At 43.8% G+C, this 24412-nt stretch overlaps 1 protein-coding gene across 1 annotated transcript in view; it reads right to left on the reverse strand.

Moving 5' to 3' along the window:
* Positions 1 to 9483: 9483 nt before the first annotated feature.
* OCA2 (OCA2 melanosomal transmembrane protein) overlaps positions 9484 to 24412 on the reverse strand; it is a 178216-nt gene continuing 163287 nt past the window's right edge. The window contains exon 23 of the mRNA XM_045560414.1: positions 9484 to 10020. Within this exon, the coding sequence (XP_045416370.1) occupies positions 9936 to 10020 (85 nt within the window). The 3' untranslated portion in view covers positions 9484 to 9935. The remainder of the gene's footprint in view (positions 10021 to 24412) is intronic.

Here is a 24412-nt window from a genome sequence, read left to right on the forward strand (position 1 = left end):
GCTTGCCGAATGTGAGGCCCTCTCGGGGAGAGGAGGAGGAGGAGGAGGAAGAAAATGATGAACTATGGAATGCTTAGTGAAAGTCCCTGGAGGGCAAAGACTATCTCCTGTTTCTTCTGTACACACTTCGTGAAGCCATGTATTCGATTAGGCATTTAATTAGAAAGCTTGTTTTTAATTTATCCACAGCATAAAATGCCACCAGGGTAGACATTCTGAAAGGCCCCCTCAGCTGCCTCTGTCAGTCCTGTTTCTTCTGCTGCGGCGCACATCTCGCCTCTCAGCGCCGGCATGCCCGGGAAGGGCGTGCTCTGGCACCCTGGCACGTGGCGGCACCTTTATCAAAAAGTGTCTGCAGGGAAGCTGACGGCTCTGCCCGGCTAAGGCTGCTGCCCAGCGCAGGCACCTAATGCTGGCAAGAGGAAATCCGTATGGCTCATGTCCCAGTCTGCAAGGGCCACAAGTCTGCAAGGATTGCACTGCTGATGGCTGCAGAGACTAACAAGAGAGGGACGATATTCTGCCACACACCTGAGAAAGGGGTGGTGACAGGCCTTATTCCAGTCACTTTCAGGCTGCCGTAAGGAACATCAGCTATAATCCAATAAGATGACGTGCTTACCAAGGCTCCCTGCACCAGGGCAGAAAGCCTTCTGGAAGTCTTCAGTTGCAATTTCCACTTTCGTCCTCCTCTGTCTTCCCATGAAGCTTATTCCAGAGTAAGTGACAGCAATGTTTCAGGGACACCTAGGGACACACATCTGTTCGTGTCATACACGGTCTGTCTGTGTGCCAGGTCTAGAAACACTACAGGGGCCCAAAGAGGCCATGAATTGGTGAGTTCATGGTGAGATAAATGCCAACTATCTGTTGACACAAAAGCCAGACCCTGCAAAATATTTTAAAGAGATTTATTCTGAGCCAATATGTACAACCACAACCAGGGGAGACATATCCAAGAAGCCTTCAATAAGTGGTCCCAAGGTGGTTGGGTTGCAGTTTTGTTTTATACATTTCAGGGGGGCAGGAGTTTCAGGCAAAGACATAAATCAATACATTGGTTTGGCCCAACGAAACAGGATATCTTGAACCGGAGTTTATAGGTTATATTAATAGGTGGATTCAGAGATTCTATAATTTACAATTTGTTAAAGGAATAAGGCTTTGTCTAAAACCTGGAATCAGTGGAAAGGAATGTTTAAGATAAGGATGCTATGTTAGAGTCGGGTTGCAAGAGCAAGCCACAATTGACTGGGTCAAAATGACTTGTTTAGCCAGATTGATGGCCTGCCGGCATGACTTAATCCTTGCCTTGCATGGCCTTAGGTCCTGTTAATAATTTGGTATCTTATTGCTACAAAGAGTCTGTTTAGTCAGTTTTACAGTCCCTCTTTTAACATTAATACTGGTCAGTTGTGTCTAAACTCCAAAAAGGAGGGGGTATAATGAGGTGTGTCTGACCTCCCATCCTGTCAGTTTTTAAGGTTTCTCTGGGGTCCTGTTGGCCAAGATGGGGTCCATTCAGTTGGCAGGAGGCTTAGAATTTTATTTTTAGTTTATATGTCCATAGGCCAGGAGTTACATTATCAGCAAGTGGATTTCGATCAAAGCCCCTTGCTCTTAGGGCACAGATTATGTCTGGATAGCACCCGGTAAGTGAATTCCATTGGCCACCGTGGGGGAGGGAGGCTGACGGCTCTCAGCTCTCAGCAGCCTCCTTCAAGCCCGCACTCCCTGCAGCCGGTGCTGAGCACATGGCCTTTCCACCTTCACACCTGGCCACGTCTCTGCTTTTGATCTTTACCAGCTGCTTCCCTTTAGCAAATGCTTCCCTAAAATCCATTTTCCCCCATGTAAGCTCTCATTGATTTCCTACCACCGCAGGATCCATAAAAGAGTGTGAGAGGAGACTGAAGGGCAGCAAAGGCTGGTCCCCTGCAGCTGGCAGAGCCCACTCGTGCAGTGATGTCTGCACCTCATTGCAGTGTCTCCTCGTCCTGAACTCACGCTGGCAGAGGGGCCAAGACAATGAAAAGCAATGACTGAGAGCTGGGTGTTCGAGCCTCTCCCCACCCTCAGCCTGGGCATCTGAGATGGTTTGTATCACCGAGGATGGGGCCAGGGAGGGAGACAGTGTTCCTTTAATAAGCGGATGGATATATTAAGATAGGTGTGAAAAAGAGCTGCTGGATTTAAAGGAAAGGAAAGCAGGACTGTGGGAACTTGACATTGAGAATGAAGGTCAGCAGGATGAGGAAGTAAGAAAGAGGCTAAATTGAGGGGGGAGGTTGGGGCAGGAGAGGGAGAGACCCTAGGGCCAGGCCAGCATGGGGTGGAGGAAAAAGGATTTGCTTTTTGCAAGTTTTGCTGTGGGTTTTGCATTGGCTCTTTTTGTTTTTTCTTAAGATGTCAGTAAAGATTTACATTCCATTTTCAATTATTCTCAGTTGCTGGGTGAGTTTTATTTGACTGTTGCTCTGTTGAAATAGGATGACCTGAGGCCCAGCGTTTACGCAGCTAACAGGGCCAAACACAGACCCTTCAACCGCCTGCTGTTCAACTCTTAGTTTATTAGCTAAAATTGAAACTGTTCCTTGTGATTGATTAGCTAAGATCAGAACTCTTTGTCCTCCTGAAACTAATAACTACAAAGAAAAACATTCCTTGTTCAGGTAACTAACAGAGACTTCCCCTTCTGCAGAAAAAATCCTACTGTGAATCACCACCCTGCACTTTGATTACCCCTTCTATAAATTCCAAGGCGCAACACCTTCTGTGTCACTCTGCTCTCTGGGTCTGGGGTGTGTCTCCCTGTCCAGATAGCCCGTCTAGAGTCAGCCTCCTCACTCGCCCGACTGTCCTCTTTAACGCAGTGTGTTTCTAAGGACAGTGGATGTGCCCTTCTCCCTTCCACGTTCCCCATCACTTATCTAGTTTTGTCTTCAGTCAACAAAGACCCAGAGTGCGCTCCTTGGCCTGACCCTGCAGGATCAGACCCCGGATTCCCCTTGCTCATTCCAATCATGCCATACTGAGCCCTGGCTGTGACCATGCCACGCCCACTATGCTGTGCCTTGGGCCCCTCCTGAGTGTTCTGCTATGCGCTCTTGCTCCAGATACCTTCCTGCTTTGATCCCTGGCTTGTGTCTGTTCAGATGTTCCCTCCCAACCAACCCATGTAAATGGTGGACTGCATTTTTCCTCCCAGAATTCACCATTCCCAAATGTATTTACTTAATTTACTATCTCCTCCTCTTGAAGATAAACACCATCAGGCCGGGTGCCTAGAAAACCATCTGGCATAAGAGACAGCCTCAGTAAGTAGCCCTCCCCGCCCATTGCTAACTGAGCAGTGAGAAGGGGACCCCAGCCCTGCCTTGCACACCAGTGCAGGTGAGGCATGGCGGTGACAGTGACGTGGGGCCAAGGACCCCTGCTGGAGTGTAATGACCTGGGGAGAATTGTGATTATATAAAGCACAGCAACGTCCCACAGAAAAGGTAAACGTCAGAAACATGAGTAAGTGCTCAATTTATATTCCTTACTCTGGACAAAGCTAGTCTGTGGCAAGGTAGGAAGCTGCCAAATACTGACATCTTGATTTATAACAGCCGGGTCTCGGTGTGCTCAGCCAGAGGTTTTAAGACCCAGACTAAAATGCTACTGGCTTTAGATACTGGGGAACCAGTGTCAGGGTGACAATGGCCACGTGCAGGCCTGGTACTTACTAGGGGACCAGTGAGCTGTGTTCTCAGTGTGGGCGTCACCTGGCAGTCAGTTTTATGTAAATGACCCACACAGGAATAAATGGGGGGGTTACCTAAAACTTGTCTATAGATTTTACCTGTTTACCTAAAATGGATTTTCTCCCCCTTGAAATTAAAGAAATAAAGCCATGCTTATCTTAAACCTAACTTTGCCTTTTTTTTTTTAAAGACTATTCTGTTTTGATCACATGGATTCATTCTCAATAGAAAATGAGAATTTTGGTCTAGAAAGATGGCATTTCCAAAGAGACTTGTTTCTCCTTGTTTGTCCCCACTCAGTATAATTATGAGTCTTGGAAAAAACTGGAAGTGGAAAACAGAGAACTCCGAAAGGTGGATGAGGAGGGTGAACTGGTTTGGGACCCAGGGTGGGAGGAACAACAGAGTGATGGGGCATTCACACCCTCCACCCAACAAAAGGTGAGGACCCAAGCACAGTGTCTCCTGGCCTGGCCTAGCAACAGAAGACAGCCCATGGGGGCTCTCTCCTCCCATGGGTTGAACACAAGTTCTACCTACAGTACCAGGTGAGCCTGGAAGATCTAACTGGGGACATCAACCTGGATCCCCACTGACCATAAGTACTCACCTTCCTCACCAAGCCTGAAAAATCCCCTCCCCAGCCCAGAGACACTGAGGTCAGGGGGCACGTGTGAGGGGGATCCTGCCCCCAAATCACCTGGTCTGGGAAATGCTCATGGTTTGGAATGCCCCACAAGTAGGGAGGAGAACCCCAACAAGTGAGCAAGTCAGAACGTCCTTTCCTCCATCTGGAGTACCACGTAGCTTGGCCTGGGGATTTCCTTCCACATCCCCGAGCAGCTTCAGCAGAGCCCAGTGGGAACACCAACGCCACAAGATAAGGCAAGCAGACCAAAATAGCATGGCATCAGCTCCAAAAACTAGACTGTCATTGGAACCACATCTCATAGAAGTATACCAGGACCTTTGTGCCACGTCTAAAAATGGTAACTGCACGCTAAAATAAAAAGTTTAAATATGATACATAGCCTTCTAATAACCAAATTTTCCAGTATAATTGGAAATCATCTGTCATATGAGGAACCAGAAAATTAAAACCTAGATGAGAAAAGACAATCAACTGATGACAACACCGGGAGAATTCAGTTGTACAAAATTATATGACAAGTTTATCCTAAAGTTTATTTGTAAATACAGGCTTACAAAAGCAAAGACAAGCTTGACCAAGAGTTAAGTGAGAGAAATCACTCTATCTCCCTCTGACCCACAGACACATTCCTCTTTTCTCCACTAAAGCCATTTAGTGACTGACTGCACCTGGGTCAGCTGCCTCACAAGCTGATATGTATTTGCCTCAAGACTCATCCTCCAATATAGCTCTCATTTTCTCCAGGGCTCTTACAAGATACCAACTTATCCTGGTTAGAGAAGTAGAAAGTCTACTTCAAGATAAATTAACCTGTCTGTTGAAAAAGTTACAGAATTCACCACTCTGTTCGAGGAGCACATCAGGAATTAAAATTTAAGGATATTACATCATGCAGGATGAAATACAAGGCTTGAATGTGCCAGATTCATAGATGGGTGCACTTACCTGGAATTTGAGATTTAATGTGCTTGAGTACTTGGAAGAGGTGCTGTTAATAAGCACAGTTGGTTAATACTTGAATATAGAGAAAGGAGTCCAAAGGCTCAGACTGATTGTGGGCAACGTACTCAGCCATCCCTTCGCATTCCCTGCAAGAGAATCCAGTGGAAAATTTCCTCATCAAAGCATTAACAAATGTATTGTTGGTGGGGGTGGCATGAGTGTCTCCATGATATCTGTGCTTCGGAGACTGTTGGTGACAGTAGAAGAGGCAGGTATAGAATAAGGTTCTCTTTTCTCAATGGGAATAATGGCATCCCAAGGTGGTAGAGGCCAGGGATGTGCTTTACTGTCATAGGCAAGGTGGACACAATTACCAGCTAAGGTTCAGAGATCTATGCCCCAAGGCGAATGGATCATAGAGTTCACAGCAACGGATATGGGCAGCTTGACATATGAAGCTGGAAAGAATCGGGGTGTGGTGAGAGGAAACTTAAGTCACCATAGAAGGATTAATGACCTAAATGTGCTCCTGGCCTCAGAGGTCCCTGACGGAAGGGAGGCCGGGTGCCGTGGATGTATTTCGTGCTCTTCCCACACACCTTCCCCAGAGGAACCTGCGGCCATTCACCAAGCAACTTTCACATTCATGGACAGAAATACCTAGATGGTCCAGGTGTTAGCAGATACTGGTTCCAATTTTTTCCTGATCCTCAGAGACTTAAAATGTCCTCTGGTCCATGAGACAGAATAGAGGCTTATGCAGGTTGAGTGACAGGTGCATGCTTGGGCTAAATCCATACAACCGGTCCTGTGGAACAGCATGCCCATTCTGTGGTCATTCCCCCAGCTCCAGAACGAATGCTAAGAGAGATGTCAAATAACTGTCAGAATTCCCAAGTTTGTTGACTATGGTAGTAGGAAGTTGCCCCATCCCATGTCAAGAGAGTAACACAAAAGAAATATGACATCCTGATGGGACATTCTAGAGATTAGTGACTTAGAATTACCCTGCAAAGTGAGAGACAAATGGCACTAATCACCAAATAATAATAATACTACAATTATTGGTCCTCTTTTGATTTTATAGGCAACATAAAACATACTGGATTAGCTGCTCTGACCTATTAGCAGATAACCTCATGAGGCCACTAAGTGTGAGGGGACTACAGTGAGCAAAGGCCACTCAGCAGACCCAGGTGGTCACACAAGATGCTCTGCCACTTGGGCCTATGGAACAGCACATCTGGAGGCAACCTCAGTGTTGTGGCAGACACGGACGCCAAAGGGAGATGTTGGCAAGCCCTGACAGGAGAACCATGGTACAGACCTCAGGAACTGGGTAAAGTCCCTACCTTCCTGTTCTGGCTACTGCACTGGTCTCCACTTTAAAAGCAGCTCTTGGCTGCCACTGGGCCCTGGTACAGATTGAAGAATTGATGGTGGGGAACAGAGTGACTAAGTAACTTGAGCTGTGCATCATAAACCGAGTGCTGTCTGATCCACTGCACCTGCAGGCTGGATGTGCGCACTGCTCTGTTATTAATATGTTGCGTTTATGAGACTGGGCTGCACAGGTGTGCAAGGCACACACAAGTTGCAGGAGGCAGTGGCTCCGATTCCCGTGGTATCTGTGTGGCCGTGCGTCAAAGGTAATGAAGCACAGCTAGCAACGCCTCATTACTTTATTAGCTCAGAGAAAACAGCATCCTCTTCTGGAGCAGAAGGGCAAACACACTCTTCATCTGGATTTTCATGGTGAATTTAGACTACAAAAGTGTGTCCTTATAGCCAAGTGACCTCTAGGAGTTTAGGCACGAGGTGCTGGGGGAACTTTAGCTGGCTATAGCAGTGTAACATTCATAGCAAGACATGTTTTGTTCCCTCAATGTCTTTTTCTATCATCGTGAAACAGAATTTAATAAGCATGGGGTTGTTCACCTATGAATGCTGGAGACAGTGTCAGGAGGGAGTGTGGACAAGCTTGCATTGCCTCTTCATCGTAGCAAAACTGATGGCACTTTTGATGTCTCCTTCATGCAGAAGTAGTCTTGTCACCTGCTGAGGAGCAAAACTGGTGGACAGAACTAAGTATCTTCCATCTGTTCCTGCCCGGCCACTCCCATCCTCCTCTCCCTGCTCTCTGTGCAAACACGCTGACCTGTGTGGACAGCAGCAACAGTCCCTCTCACCCTCTAGCTCTGGCTGCTTCAGCCCCTGGGAAGGACAGGAGGAAACCACGGGGAGGAGAAGCCTAAACTTAAGGTGATTCAGTCCCTCCGTTCCCTCCTGCAAAGTGACTCACGCTGGCACAACCCTCAGGAGAAGCCCACGGCTCCCTGCTTCTCCAGGCCCCTTCCCTCACCCTTGGGGGCCACAGGTGACTCCTCTAACCATCCCTAAAGGACTGCACCATCCCTGGCTAAAGTCACTTCCTGCTTCCCAATTTGAGCAGCTGCTGGTTTCCAGCCAGGCAGTGGCAGGGGGTGGGGGGATAGCTGCCTGATGCTCAGGATCTTTATTTTAAAGTAAAACCAGCTGTCCCCATGGAATTATTTACCTCAGCAACATTCAGGGACAGAAAAGGTAGCACTGTGCCACTTTGTTGGTAGAGTTTTACATTTAAGAATAGAAATAGAAAACTGAGCTAGTAGGGAATTGACATGGGAAGTTAGCAGAAGGGAAGGGCCAATGAATCGGGGGTTTCAGCAGAGGGAAGGTTTATCTTGGACGTCACCTGGAGTAAATGACTGGAAGTGTAGGAGCACCAGAGACTGCTGAGATGAACAGCTTGAAGAGCAGTTCCTGGGGACCAAGTGTGGCGTGGCCTGGAGGTGGAGCACAGGCAGGTGGCTGGGCCAAAGAAATCACAACACACAAGGCCTGAACTTGAACATCAGGGAAGGCTGGGGGGGAGTGAGGGAGAGGGAGGAATGGCCCGGGGCTCGCCGGTTTCCAGACTGAGACGGAATGACTAAGGAGCTGAGGGAGGCACCAGCAAGGCGAGGCAGCAGGCGGGGAGATGGGGCTCGAGCGAACTGGAGGGAGGTGTGGAGGAAGGAAGGGTGGATGTGAGCTGAGCTGGACACAACAGCTGGGCACAAGGAAGACACCAAGGCCACCTGCAGGCATCGCAATGTGGGGAGGAGAGGATACCATGCCTTTTAGTGAAAGGGCTCAGGGGACACCTAGGATGCAGTGTGGCCAAGCAGAGAGGGGCCAGGCAGGAACGGCTGGGAGGCTCCTTCCCTGTGCAGCCCGGGCCACGGGCTCGCCTGAGTGTCCAGGCAGGTGCACGCAGGGGCACCTGTGTGAGGTTGTCCAAGACCAGAATTTAAAATAAAAATGGGGTTGCATGTCAGCTTTGCTGTCAAGGAATCCAAAGGGCATATTCTTCTAAACTCTCCCAACCTTTCAGGAAGGGAGCAGGTTGCCGTTGCACAAATTCAGACTCTGAACAGCAGAAAGGGCTCCCCCACCCTGAGGGTGCAGGTGACAGAAAGGGAGCAGAAAAGTCTCCTGATGTCTTACTGCCTTGAGCATCCTAAACCTTTTGAAGTCAGATGCTTTACACAATGATCCCTTCTGCACAGAGTCCCTGGCAAACATGTCCATCTCAAGGTATCACACACAGAAGACCGGAAACATTAGAAGAGGTTCCCAGGGCATCAGCAGGCACTGAGGGAGCACAGCGGGCGAGGCCTCGGCGGAAGCACGGGGCGCTTGCTCTCTGTTCTCACAACTCCTGCCCCACGTGGGATGCTCCCCAGAACTGCAATTATATAACATCGACTGAACCACCAGAGTCCCGCCGGGAAAGCGGAGCTGAGGGTATTGACTACACTTCTGTGTAATTGATGGAAATAGCATGCACCACTTGCAAAACAGAAAATCATTACTTTAGGCTGTTAAATATGTAAAATATTTAAAAGGCACCTATGATTTTTCTGCAAGTCAAATTCCTAGGCTTCTAATTAATAACTTAAAAACTCCAGACAAAAATATAAATGGATAAAATGCAATTTTACATAATGTAAACTATTAAAAATCTAAGAAACTAATAAATTCCAAAACCTTTTGTCAAGGAACAGTTTGTTTTTTTAATATATAAAATGTTTCCTTATGAGCAATGTATCTTTTCCCAGGAAGAGTCTATATTTAGAGGGCATACAATTTGAATGCTGATTATTTTAACATGAAAAGTGATTACATGAAGAAAAACTGCATATAGCCTCAGGAGGAGTGACAATTAAGCAGCACAAGCAATTATGGGTGGATTTGTGTCTTTTCCTACATAGAATAGCAAGAAGTGTTTTGAAATATACCGATTTTTCTGCAGGGGAATTTTGAGTAAGTTATCTTGTATTTCCTGTGTCTTGTCCTTGGGGAGAAAGGACACACCGCAGAGGCCATGATCTCCCAGCATCCACAGGAAGAGGAGTATGAGCACCAAAGTTCTCTTCCAGTGCATCTCCACTCCATGGCATCCCAGGGTAAGCACCATTTTTTCTCCAAAGAGTGGCGTCAGGGTAGTTTTCTGACTGATGTTTGTGATGGATCAAGTTTCCCTTAGTCTTCAAGCGATGGATGGGTATCTGTTAGTTCCATCCCACCACCACATGAGCAACAAGGAGATAACACATCCCGATGGTGCAGGACACAACCATCATTGGGAACCCCAGTCTGAAATACAAAGAGAGACGGGTTACGACATCTGGTGTCTGCTGAGAACTATGAGATATGGACTCGTTACCATAACATGTTATTCTAAAAGAACATGGCCTTAGGATCTTTATATATTCACAAAGTTCATTACCTTTTATTTCTAGAGATCAAAAAGTTAGTTTTAGCCTAGATTACGTGGGTGCATGCTTCTGTTGAGTGCAATTTCTAAAGGATGTTTGGAGCCTCAGTTTGTTCATTTACAACATGAGAGGCTGGTTCTTCACTCACACTGCCAGTGTTGTGTACTGGGCCACTATTTACATCTCTGTATGTTTCCTCCAACTGTGTCATGTTCTAATAATCCTTTCTGGAGATTTCCCAGAGAGGTCATATTCCCACAGACTCCTAAAGTCCCTTACACTCAAAGCTGAGGGGAGCTTGAGAAGTAGAGTTGGAAAATAGGGCCATCTCTTGTTAAAGAAGGTAAGAGAAAGAATAGGATTTTCTTCTGCATTGGTGAGGTGTGACGTGTGGACAGGTATGCACAAATACAAACACAGCCCTAGGAAGATGAAGCTTCCCTCATTGTGTGGCTCCACCAACATGCCCATGTTCCATGAATTCTTACCCTAACTTAACAAATGTTGATAGATTCCCACTGGGCATTTGGAATCCATGCTATGTAGCCATTGTTTAGTTCTGCTTTGTCACTAAGAAAAGTCCCTGCAAAGGTTACAGTTTTGGTTTCAAAAGGCTTAGAAATTCAGCAGCAAGAGCCCACTGTGGATAATTATAATATTAAAGATAATGGCTTTCTTCCTGCCCTGGCCGTGCACGTGGGAAGAAGCTCCTTGGAAACAGCCACAGCAAGCTTCTCCCTTCAAACCTATGATTTAACACAGGGGCTATATCCATGAGTGAAACAGCTCTTTAAATTCTAGAGCAGACTTGGCCATTTCAGGAAGGTAGTAGGATTTTCTTAGCTTCTCCTCTGAACACATTTTATTTTACCAAAAAAAAAAAACAACAACACATAACAGATTTCAGAAAAACAATTTCAATTTCTTAAGATTTATCAACTTTAGTTTTGAAAATAGCTAAACATGTTTGTAAAAGTCAGCCTTGATTATTGAATTCTGGAAAAATACAACCCACGACAGTGTCTGATCAACTCCAGGCATCACAAACATCATCACAAGCCTTCATAGAAACACAAGCCTTCGTTCCACAATAACAGATTGTATAAAATGAGTCAATCTCAGGTAAGATGCTGAATATCTCAACCTGGGCTCTCAGACACGTGTTCATGTTCTAGAAGCAAATCTGCCTTGCCAAGGTATGGACCTTGCTCTTGAGGAGCCCAAGAGTGGAAGAGTTTCCTTGTGGATGGTTTTGCTGTGCTCCCAAGTGAGAGCCACTGGTGTCTCAGGAAGGCCACCAGCCCTGAGAAGGTGCACCACCCAGGGATGGATGCAAGCATTCAGACTTCATCAGAAACACATTGTTCCCTCACAGTGTCTAGCCACTGTGAAGGGCAGAGAGGGACATTGCATATTGATAAAACATTCAACCCATCAAGAGATCAAAGTAACCTTAAATGTGTATTTGTCAAACTGAACTAAAAAATACATAAAACAACTAAAAAAAACTGGCAAGAGAAATTGGCAAATACATCTCAAGGCTCAGTTAGCCATAGTGGCTGGAGGCTACCATATTGGACAACAGCTCCAGGAAGGCCCATCTTCCAGCTGAAAGCATTTGAAAAGGCAAGCTCATAGCTATAAGCTGCGTGGGGAGTGCGGGCCCTGGACTGGAGCTTTCGGGGTAGATACCCATGGCTTGAGGCCACTGAGGCCACTGCAGAGGCCACTACAGAGAAAGCAAGTTGGAGACAGAAGCACTCCCAGCCTGCAGGGGTTCCACCACCACTCTGTGGGGGGCCCATCTCACAGGCAGCCTCTTATACATTTTGAAAGGCACACACACAAAAAAACTCCTCTAATATTAGTGAGAAAAGAAAAACAGCCCAGACTACAAACTGTATCAGGCCCAGGAAGACACGAGTGTGGGACTTCAATCAAGCCCTCTGAATCCATGCCTGGGGGCAATTGTTCCTGACTAGCTACCTCAGCCATCATCTTCATGTTCCTGGAATTTGTGATACAAGAACCACGTATAGTCAATCAATAGCTTATAATTCCTCTTTTTTTCTTAAAAACCCACTAGTTACAGGAGTGGGGAACCTGTACTGCAGACTGAAGGCCACATGGGGCCTTCTAGGTCCTTAAATGTGGCCTTTAGATTGAATCCAAATGTTTACAGAACAAATCCTTTTATTTTTATTAATACATTTTTATCTTTTATCTTTTTTACTTTTAAAATGAATGTATTTAAAACACCAACAAATATAATAAGTTTCAACAAAATAATCCTCCCAGATTGACAGGCACAATTAGAACATTAGTAAGCCATAGGGCTAAATTGGCGGCTGCTACACTCACGATTTAGTCCTAACTCCCCCGCCGACTGGCACCACTAGCATTCGAGGCTGGTTGGCGAAAGTTTATGAGGGTCAAGTACTGTTATCAGCTTTTGACAACAGTGCATTGTTTCTGTTTGAACTGGAACTTGTGAATAGTTGCATAGCTCAACAGTATTTTTTAATTCTGTCTGCTTGACAGCCCATCATGTCAAAGAAGACCAAGAGAACACTGAAGGAAGAAAACAGATTTTTTAATGAGGATTGAGACTTGCAATATTATCTTGTTTCTGCTAAAGATAAGAGGATTTACTTGCTTTGTGATATTACAATATCAACATTAAAGAAATTCGATGCTCATCAGCATTATAACACTCATGAGGACCACAAATATTTTAAATTAGAGAGACGTGAAATGTTGTATTGTAGAAATCAAAAGATGAAAAGTAAAAGCAAATACAGTTCTTTCCAGCAGCAATAAGACCTGGAAATAATGTCACTGAAGCAACATATAAAGTAGCTTATATACTCGGAAAAAAGGGGAAGCCATTCAGTGATGTAGAAATTGTGAAAGAACGCATTGTCAAAGTTGTAGGATGCTTAGACCTGGATAGCATTTCAAAGTACAAGCTACTGCCTCTTTCAGGGAGAACCATGACTGATCAGCAGCATGAATTAGCCTTCAACTTAACAGAACAATTTCATGCAATACTTCAAAAGGAAAGTATATATTATACAATTGCTTTGGATGAATCAACTGATACTACTGACTCAGCACAGATTTTCTACTTCATCCAGGTCATAATAGATTTTTTTTGCTACAAAGAGTTACTTGCTTTGGGCACTCTTGTGCACAGAACACGGGGAATAGATATCTTCAACATCTTTTAAGATAAATGTTGTTAAATTGGACTGAATTTGGTAAATTTAGTGAGAGTATGTACAAAGTATACAGATGGTGCACATTCCATGACAGGAAAACATGAAGGGTTTCTTTTACAGACAAAAAAAGTATTACCAGATCCAGATGCTCTCATTTCTTTTCATTGTATCTTGCATCAGCAAAATCTCTGTGCTAAAGCTACTATTTTAAGTGACACTTTGCAACAAGTTATAAGTATTGGTAACTACATTCCTGCAAATGCAACAAGGCATCATCAGTGTCGTAACATGCTAAAGCTGAATGATAAGGTATTCAGTGTGGATTTGCCCTATCATTCTAAAGTGTGTTGGCTATCACAGGGACAGGTGTTAGCCAAAATTTTATCTCTGCAAGAACAGATAGTTAAATTTTTTTTTATTTCAGCTTATTATGGGAGTACAAAAGTTTAGGTTATGTACATTGCCCATGCCGCCCCCCCCGCCTCTGCGTCAGAGCTTCAAGCGTGTCCATTCCCCAGACAGTGAGCATCGCACTCATTATGTAAATTTTATGAAGAACAGAATCAGCAATGTGAATTATCGAAAGAAGATTTCTATAGGAATGCAGCATTTCTGTGTGATATCATGTCAAATCAAAACAACTTGAATATTTCTTTGCAAGGTAAAACTAAGTCTATACATGATATAGGGCAAAAAATCTAAACATTTCAAAAAAAGCTATCTTTTTTCAAAACAACTGTTTTTTAAAAGGAAATTTCAGATGAACACTTTCCCCAGTTAGCAAAAGTCATTGACGAGCAGGATGATATATGTGAATCCTTTGAAGAATACACAGCTGTTATAGACCTATTAATTGGAGAATACAATGAAAGTTTCACTGACTTTGAGAATCAGACATCACACTCAAATTAGCATTTCAGCCTCACCTAGTTGATATCACCAAGGCACCTAAAGAACCACACATGGAATTGATTGAGCTCTCAGTAGATGAAATTTTCAAGTCATTGTTTGATGCTAAGAAAGATGGAATTGAAATATGGAAAAATGCAGTAGAATATCCACACCTGCAGCAACATGCCCAGAAAATGCTTTCTTGCTTTTCAACCACTTATTGCTGCAAATCTACATTCTCCCACCTAACCCAAATCAAGATGCCTTTAAGGTCACAAATGACTGATACCCATCTAGAGGATCAACTGAAACTGCGACCTCCATGATGCAACCAAATATTCAAATGCTTTCCCACAAAAAGGAGACGTAACAAAGTCGGTAAAAGGTTAGTTAAATTTAAAATTAACAAATAGTTTTCATTTATTAACTATACAGTGGTTCAATTTTTATAAAATAATGTACATTTTTAAGTATATCTAATTGAAGTTTCTTGAATGCGGCCTTAGTTGAGTACAGCTAAATTAATGCGGCTTCCAGCATGAAAATGTTCCCCACCCCTGCTAATCAGAGTGTACGTTCAGGGCCACTTGAATTCATGCTCCTGGGTGGCCATCCTCAAGCTTTGGCTCAAATAAACTGCATACTTAATCATATTTTCTGAATCTTGTTATTTAAAGTTGACATTTGCTGGAGTCAAGACAAGTGACAAAGTTGTTTATGGGACCCTGTGACAGCAACACTGCTACCAGCCAGCAGACAGCCCCAGTGTTTGAAGGGCGAAGGCAGCTCTTGGCCAGCAGGTAGCTCTTTCCATGGAACCTCAAAGGTTAGCGCGTCCCTGCTTGGGCTGAGCCCCGCTGCTTTCTTGGGCAGCCTGATTGCTGTTTCAACGCCCCACTCACTGCCCAGCCGAGAGCCTGCTGGAGGGAGATTTATTTGAAGAGAGGAAGTAATGACTTCCTGTCGCTGCCAGCAGGACTCCAGAGACACAGGACATGGATGCTCCAAGTTCACCAAGAGCCTTCCATGTCCCAGAAGATCCATTTGTCTTACTCCCTAAGCCTCTTTATAAAAGCAAAACCTTCACCAAAAGGCTTAGGAAAAGTGTATTTGCTCAACATCCAGCACCACGTTGTGCTTTCATTTCCCTCTGGGATTATTTTCATTCCCTTCTGGCTCAGTCATGGCGGTGTGTTACAGAAGACAAAAACATTTGAATGTCAAAGCACAAATCAAGATGCAAAATGTCAGAGGGATGTCCAGGCAGACCCTGCCTTACATGCATTTAGTTGCAAGTGAAAAACCTGCCTGTGCTGACAAGGAGCCCAGGTTCCCATTGCTGGAAACGAGGCAGGCCCAGAACTGTGCCCAGCGCATTTCCAGCGAAGCTTGGCACACCAAAAAGAGATCTGGTTTCCAAAAAGAAATGTTTGCTAATGAAGTCTCCTACTCGAGTTTTAGACTGAAACCATTCTTCCTGTTTGTTTTTGCTTCCCAAAAGGCTTTATAACAGACCATGACTATAGTCCCTAAACAAAAGGCATTTTGCTGTTGCCTTTCTACAAAGGTTCTGTGTGTTTCTTCTGAGCAAAAGCAAGAACAGCTCCTGCTTCCACAGCCCCGTGGGGCCAACCGCAAGTGCACGCAGCTCACGCAGACCGCCCCACTTTCTGCAGCCAGAGAACCCCTTGAAGTCCGCACTCTTCAGCCTTTTGGCCTGTCCTTGGGTCCCTCTGGGCCTCAGGACAGGGGTCACCTTCTCATCCTCAGTCTCCACTTGAACAGCCTCATACCTCATCTCCTGAGTCTCCTAGGGTGACAATTAGCTACTCCTCCTCATGAGGAGAGACTGGAGAAGACTCTGCCTTCTGGAAATAAAGCCCCATCACTGTGTTTCCCCCAGAAAGAGGAAGAGGGGTTCAGGGGGGCAGGAGGTGAGGCAAACCTGAAGGACCACAGAGGAGAAAAGGCGTGTTCAGAGGGGGGAGGGCCTTCACGGTGCCTGCAGAGCCTCCCCATGGCATTAGTGACCAGCTTAGCAGCAGAGGTCAAGGGTAAGGTCTGGAAGGATGACAGAGGAACAGCTACAGAAACCATGGCAGGGAGCAGCGCCTCGAGGGGAGGAGGCAACGCTTGTGAAGCAAAAGGTGCCTACGGATGAAATTCTATTAATATTTGCTTTTATTCCATCAGAAGAGACTCCAGTTTGGGTGGTTTCTTTTTCATGCATTCAACCTTATGCAATGTTATCTATCATCTTTAGCCAACAAATGAGAAAGAAACTGAGAACATTGCCTGCCGTGGTCTTTCTCTCTGCAAACGGGCTTTCTATCCTTTTTCACTGCACACTTTGTGCCTCTCAGCCCACTCCCTCTGCAAGGCCATGCTCAGGGCTAGCACTCTCCCCTCCCTCAGAGCCAAGCTCAGTGGGCCTCTCACTTCCTTAAACACCCTCCAGTGTTGGGGGAGCCCAGTTACCTGCTGAACATCCCCACTGAGCAGGGATGGAGCCGCCCAGCCTAGGAGACACTCGGCATCATGTGGAGGCACATGCTAGTTCTCTTCCATACCGCTGCTAGCATTTCCTAGCTTCCTCTCCCTTTCCCATCTTCCGAACATGACCTTCCTTCTTCCAACTTTTTGAAAAACATTAGGTGTATGCACCAAGCAAACTCTGTGTCCTTACCTTCCTTTCTTCTTCTTTGTGTGTTAAACTCAAATGCTGGGTTACACGTCCTTGGCCCTCCCCTAAGAACTGCTCCATCAAGTTCCCCTCATACCATTAATTCCTCCCTGCTGATTGGCGTCTGCCTTGATCACAGTAAACTGTCCTCTCCACTCCAATCCCACTGAAATCATTAGGGCCTTCACCATCTATGCAGGACTATGTGTAGGACAGTGTTTTGATGATGTAAACAGAAATAACACTTGGTCCCTGCCTGTGAGAAGCCCACAGTGAAAAAGGCAGATATGAAAACAACTTTGCTGCGCACTCCAGTGAGCGCTGCACAGAGGTGCGTCCTCGGTGTCTGCAGGGGGCACCAGAAGCAAGCTCCCCCTCTACTGGGAGGTGCTCCACTGGCAGATGTATGGGCTGAGCAGAGAAGGTTCATGAGAAAATGACTTTGAGATCGGTGTTAACAGTGAGTAGGGATTTAACAGGCAAAGAGAGAAGAATGGGCATGACAGGTCTCAAACAGAATATTCATTTGTTCCACAACTTTCTAAAAAAAATTTTTTTTTGAGATAGGGTCTTGCTATGTTGCCCAGGCTGGTGTGCAGTGACGTCATCATAGCTCACTACAACCTCAAACTCCTGGGCTCAAGTGATCCTCCTGCCTCAGCCTCCCAAGTAGCTGGAACTACAGGTACATGCCATCACACCTGGCTAATTTTTTCTATTTTTGGTGAAGATGGGGTCTCACTCTTGCTCAGGCTGGTATCAAACTCCTGGCCTCAAGTGACCCTCCCGCTTCAGCCCTCAAAGTGCTAGTATTACAGGAATGAGCCACTGTGCCTAGCCTCTAAAATAATTTTAGTTATTTACAGTTTTCAAAAAAATCCATTTATAAAAATTCTAATGTTTATGAGCACATATATGTAATAGTCTAACATAACACTAATCTTCTTTACCTTTGCTATTTGATATTTTTCCTTTGTTCATACATAATTTTGTTCAATATTGCTTTTCTATTCTTTTTCTTGAAAGCAGGTACACAAATTCATGTATACACATGTTCATAGCAACACTATTCACAACAGCAAAAAGCCAGAAACTGCCCAAATGTCCACCAATGCACGAATGGATAAATAGAATCTAGTACATCTATGCAATGAAATACTATTCTGCCATTTCTCCAAAGAAGATATGCAAATAGCCAATAGGCACATAAAAGATGTACAATATCACTAATCATTAGGGAAATGCAAATCAAAATCACAATGAGATACCACTTCACACCTATCACATTGGCTATTACTAAAAAAAATAGAAAAGAAGAGAAATAGAAAATCAGTATTAAAGAAGATGTGGAAAAATTTGAACCTTTCTGCATGCACCGCTAGGGGGAATATAATATTGCACAACCACTATAGAAAACTGTATGGCAGTTCCTCAAAAAACTAAGCATAGAAATATCATATGATCCAGCAATTCCGCTTCTGGGTATTGACAGCAGGCACCTGAACAGATATTTGTACACTCATGTTCATGGCAGCATTATTCACAATAGTCAAAAGGTGGAAGCGACTCAAGTGTCCACTGATGGATGAATGGATAACATATAATTGAATACTGTTCTGCCATAAAAAACGAATGAAGTACTGATGCGTGCTACAGTGTGAATGCACCTTGAAAGCACTATGCTAAGTGAAAGAAACCAAACACTAAAGGTCATATGTTGTATGATTCCATTTATTTGGAATGTGCAGAATAGGTAAATCCACAGAGACAGAATGCAGATTGGTGGTGTCCAGGGATGGGGAAAGGGGGAATGGGGATAAACTGATTAATAGGTATGAGGATTTATTTTGAGATGAAGCAAATACTGGGAGCTAGACAGAGGTGATGCTTGCACAACATCATGAAAGCACTTAATATCACTGACAATTTAAAATGGTTACTTTTAATTTTTCCTCAACTTAAAAAATATTTTATGCTCAAAAACACTCACAAGAGACAAATAAGAACATTATATAATTACAAAAGGGTCAATTCACCATGAAGACATAACAATTCTAAAAATATAGACACCTATCACAATACCCGAATACATGAAGCAAACAGTGCCAAATTGAAGGGAGAAATAAAAAGTAACACAATAAGAGCAGATTTCAACACCCTACTTTTAATAATGGATGAAACAACCTGACAGAACATCAATATGGACACAGAGGACTTGAACAAAACTATAAACCAACTGGACCTAATAGACATATATGGAACACTCCACTCAGCAACAGAATATACATTCTTCTCAAGTGCATATGGAACATTCTCAAGGATAGATCACATGTTAGATCACAAAACAAGTCTTAACAAATTTAAGAAGAGTGAAACCACACCAAGTATCTTTTATGGCAACAATGGAATCAAACTATTAATAGAAATCAATACCAAAAGGGAACCTGGAAAATTCACAATATGTAGAAAGTAAAAAACACATTTTGAACATCCAGTGGGTCAAAAAAGAAATTACAAGAGAAATTAGAAAATATCTTTATACAAAGGAAATAAAAAACACAACATATAGAAACTTATGGGATGCAGGAAAGCAGTACTAAGAATGACGTTTATAGTAGTAAATGCCTACATTCAACAAGGAGAAAGATCTCAAATCAACAGCCTAACTTTATACCCCTGGGAACTGGAGAAAGAAAAACAACTAAACCCAAAGTTAGCAGGAATAAAATAATAAACATCAGATAAAAATTAACAAAATGGAGAAGAGAAAACCAATAGAAAAAATTAACAAAACTAAGAATTTATTTTTTGAAGGATCAACAAAATTGACAAACCTAGACTAAGAAAACAAGAGAGAAGATACAAATAACAAAAATCAGAAATAAAAGAGGAGACATTACAACTGATGCCACAGAAATAAAAAGATCAGAACAGACTACTATCAACAATTATATTCCAACAAATTGGATCACCTAGAAGATGTTGATAACTTTCTAGAAACATACAACCTGCAAAGACAGTATCATGAAGAAACAGAAACTCTAAACAGATCTATAATTACTCAGGAGATTGAATCAGTAATCAAAAACCTCCCAACAAAGCAGATCCCAAGACCAGATGGCTTCACTGGAGCATTCTGCCAAACATTCAGAGAATTAAATAAAAAGAATTAAAATCAAGCCTTCTCACATTCTTCCAAAAAATTGAAAAGGAGGGAATACTTTCAAACTGACATTATGAGGTGAGCGTTACTCTAGTAGTAAAATCAGTCAAAGATACTACAAGAAAACAAAACTACAGACCAATAGCCCTGATGAATACTGATGCAAAAATCATCAACAAAATGCCAGCAAATTGAATTCAACAATATGTTAAAAGGATTACATACCATGACTAAGTGGGATTTATTCCTGGAATCCACAGATGGTTCAGCAATACAAAAAGCAATCAATGTAATATACCATATTAACAGAATGAAAGATAAAAAGAACATAATTATCTTAATTGATACAGAAAAAGGATCTGACAAAATTTTACACCCTTTCATGACAAAAACATTCATTAAACTAGGAATAGAAGGAAATAATCCCAAAATAAAGACCATATAGGAAATGTCCTAACATCATAGTCAATAGTAAAAACTGAAAACTTTCCTTCTAAGATAAGAAATAGTTAAAGGCTGCTCTTACTACATAGTACTAGAAGTTCTGGAAAGAGTAATTATACAAAAAAATAAAATAAAATAAAAGTCATCTAAATTTGAAAGGAAAAAATAAAATCATCTGTGTTCACAGATGACATGATCTTGTACGTAGAAAGCCCTAAAGACTCCATATATACACACATGCCAAAAGAAAAAAGAAAAAAAAACTGTTAAAACTAATAAATGAATTCAGTAAACTTGTAGATAAAAAATCAACTCACAGAAATCAGTTGCAGTTCTATACACTAACAAAAAACAATCTGCAAAGGAAATTAAGAAAACAATTTCACTTGCAATAGCATCAAAAAGAAGTTTAAAAAACGTAGGAGTATAATGTAACCAAGAAAGTTAAAGACTTGTACACTGAAAACCACATGACATTGCTGAAAGAAATTAAATAAGACCCAAATAATTGGAAGAGCAACCTGTGTTCCTGCATTAGAAGACTTAATATTGATAAAATGTCCATCCAAAGTGATATACAGATTTCAGTACAACCCTAACCAAAATCCCAACGGCATTTTTTGCAGACATAGAAAGAAACATCCTAAAAATCATATGGAATCTCAAACGATCACAAACAGCCAAAACACTCTTGAGAAAGATAAACAAAGCTGGAGGCCTCAAATGTCCTGATTTTAAAACATATCACAAACCTACAGTAATCAAAACAGTATGGATTAAACTGGGCATGACAGTATCTAAACAAAAGAAATTCCAAAAGTAGGAAGCAACAGCTGCTCCAGATGAGAAGGAATCAGCAAAAGAACTCTGGAAGCATGAAGAATCAAAGTCAAAGAACACCCCCAAAAGGGAACACCAGCTCGCTAGCAATGGATACCAACCCAAACCAGAACATTGAAACGGCAGGTGAAGAATTTCAAACATACATTGTAAGGAAGCTCAATGAAATGCAAGATAAAATGGAAACCCAACACAAAGAAACCACAAAAAGAATGCAGGAAATGAATGTAAAATTCACTAAAGAAATTGAAATATTAAAGAAAAATAAAGCAGAACTTCTAGAAATGAAAAATTTATTCAAGGAATTATAAAACACAGGCATGAGACCCCTTGTGGCATTTAGGGCAGATGACACAGGGCCACAGCTCCACTGCTGCAGTGGGGAGGCCCCTTGGGCACTCCCACCCCACACACCCCGCACTTGGGAAGATGGGAAGTAAACTCGGTGCAGGGAGGGGCCTGGCAGGGACGGGGCCTCACTCTCTCACAGGGGCTCAGCTGTGTCCCTTCCCTCCCCCTGCTCTGATAGCACTTTTCTTAGACAGGGCTTTCCAGTGGGGTGCTTGAGGGTAGGCAGGGGGGAATTATTAATAAATCAGCTGGGCTGGGCCCTCACTTCTGTTTCTGCCTCTTATTTGATCGTGTGCAGCTTATTCAAACTTTAATCTCAGTTTTCTGGCTCAGTTAAATACATATTCCTTGCACAGCTGCCTCCTAGGTGCCAAGCATGTCTCTGTGGGTTCGTGTGGTCATCCGCCCTGCAGGATTGAATGAGACAGCAAGGAAAGGCCTGGCCTCAGCTGTGGCCCCAGCAGGGCTGTGCTCTGAGCTGAGTGGATTACACAGACCATCCATTCAGAAAAAGAAAGGGAAAGCCTTAGTTCAAGCTTCCAGAAACATATATAATACTGCGTAGCACGTATCTGTCCCCAGAGTCTTTCTAAATACTGAGAAGGCAGATTAGAGCATCAGTGGTGTGTGCTTACTGCCTGTTATGGGACAGGCTTTCTGGCAGCGCTGGGTGGCCATGGGCAAGTGAGCTGGCAAGGCACTGGGGTATCCTGGCCCTGCGTGCCTTCCAAAGTCTGGTCTCACTAGCTCACTGTGGCCAGATAGTTCCTGGTCAAAGAACTCAAAAGTGGCTATGACTGAAGGTCAGTCAGACACACATAAACCAGGTGGGCCTGGGGGAGTCCTCCAAAGCCACATGAAAGTACTGCTTGTGTTGCTGGGTCGGGGTCAGGACTCTGCAGGTTTCCTACTGAAAATCTTTCCCAGAAAAGAAACATCTTTGCTTAGTAAGTCGGATCTTCAAAGAGCTTGCACACAGGAAGAGAAAGAAAAGCCGTGTTCACCAAAAGCTCTGAGAACTTGTGCGTTCCTGGATCCAGCAGCTCCGCATTGAACCCCTCTGAAAACCGAGGAGAACCCAGCGCCACCTCACCTTTCAGGGGTGTGGCCAGCAGCCGAGTGAGTCCGGAGGTGGACCCCAGGCCATGGCTGAGCACAGACAGCTGCAGGGGTGCAGCTCATGCCCCAAGAGGTGAGGACGGCATGCGTGGAGGCGGCGGCCACGGGGGACTTGCTGCACCCATTCCAGGGAAAGTGGGTTATGGAGCTGGAAATTTAGAGGCCAGATTTTTACACAAGGTCTTCCCCACTCTGTTTAGGCAACAACTTCAAATGAGTTGGGGGTATATCAATAAATAAGCAGGACCATAGAGATGCATATCTTGGGCATTAATTACTGCTGCTGGGCTGAAAGGCAAGGAGCCATGACTTAAGAAGTTTCCAGTAAATAAATGTATGCAAATGCTGAATAGCGCAACAGTATCACTCTATACATTAGATAAAAGGAAGCACGCTATAGAGCCAGGAATTTAAAAGGAAAATATGCATATGTACACATGGAAACAGACATCCTCACTTCTAAATGATGGTGTAGCGAATGCATGTATTAATGTAAATGACATGCCCTTAAGAGTCCCTTCTTATTGAAATTCCTACACCCTTCTTAATGCCAATTTTTACCTAGAAGTTCCATGTAAAAGGTCATATGTTAGAGGACCTATGAGTACATAAATGTGTTTTTCCTCCTCAGCACAAAGATAAAGCATACTTTAATACTTTTGTATTTTTAATATCTAATTCTTTTCAGATTATACAGCTAGAAAATAATTTTTCCAGTAATTCAGAAATCATATTGAGAAAGAGCGCAGAGCAGACCCTTCCTAGCCTGGGAAGCAGATGGGAAACATTACATAGCAGGATGATTCCCTGTTTGTTAATCCCCGAGTTGCTTACGTTCATTCCATTCTGGGGGGCACTGCACCTTTACCTTACTGCAAGACCCTATCACCTCCTCTTGGACTAACAGTGCCTGCAAAAACTCTTGTTCCAGGTGAAATGAGTTTAGATAAGCACTTTCCAAGCACCACTGAGCCCTTACTTTATTTAGGGTGTTATACACTTTACATAGATGCTGTCATTGTTCAGAGTTGACTGGGCCTTTTCACTATAACTATTTTGGACAAGTTTTTGTGTCTTTCTTTTTGGCTGAATTGTTAAGCCTTTGAAAGCTCCTCTTCAATCCCACCTCCCACCCAGAGCTGTTCTGTCTCAATAATGGCGCCACAGTGGACCCAGTTTCTCAACCTGTAAACTTCGGAGTTTCTGTGGACTCTGTCTTCTCCCCCCTCCCTTGCCCAACTCCCTGACTCCTCAGCATGCAGGTCGGCTCTGCATCAAAATGTGCTCCACAGTCTTGCCTCCCCCCTTCCACAGAGGCTCCTCTCCAGACCTGCATTAGCTCTTCAACAACCCTCTCTCTGCTTCTCCATGGCATTCAGGATCTTTCAAAAACATGACCAGTCAAGTTCCCAAGACCTGAGAGCAGGGGCAGCTATTGGAAGCAGCGCCCTAAGCTGCCCACCTGGCAGCATCACCCCACGGGGGAGAGCTGGCCGCTGCCTGTTCCACTGCCCATGTGGGTTCCAGGGTTTTGTTCGCCCATGGCCACTCTTAGCAG

This window comes from Lemur catta, chromosome 9, assembly GCF_020740605.2.
Source record: "Lemur catta isolate mLemCat1 chromosome 9, mLemCat1.pri, whole genome shotgun sequence".
NCBI lineage: Eukaryota > Metazoa > Chordata > Mammalia > Primates > Lemuridae > Lemur > Lemur catta.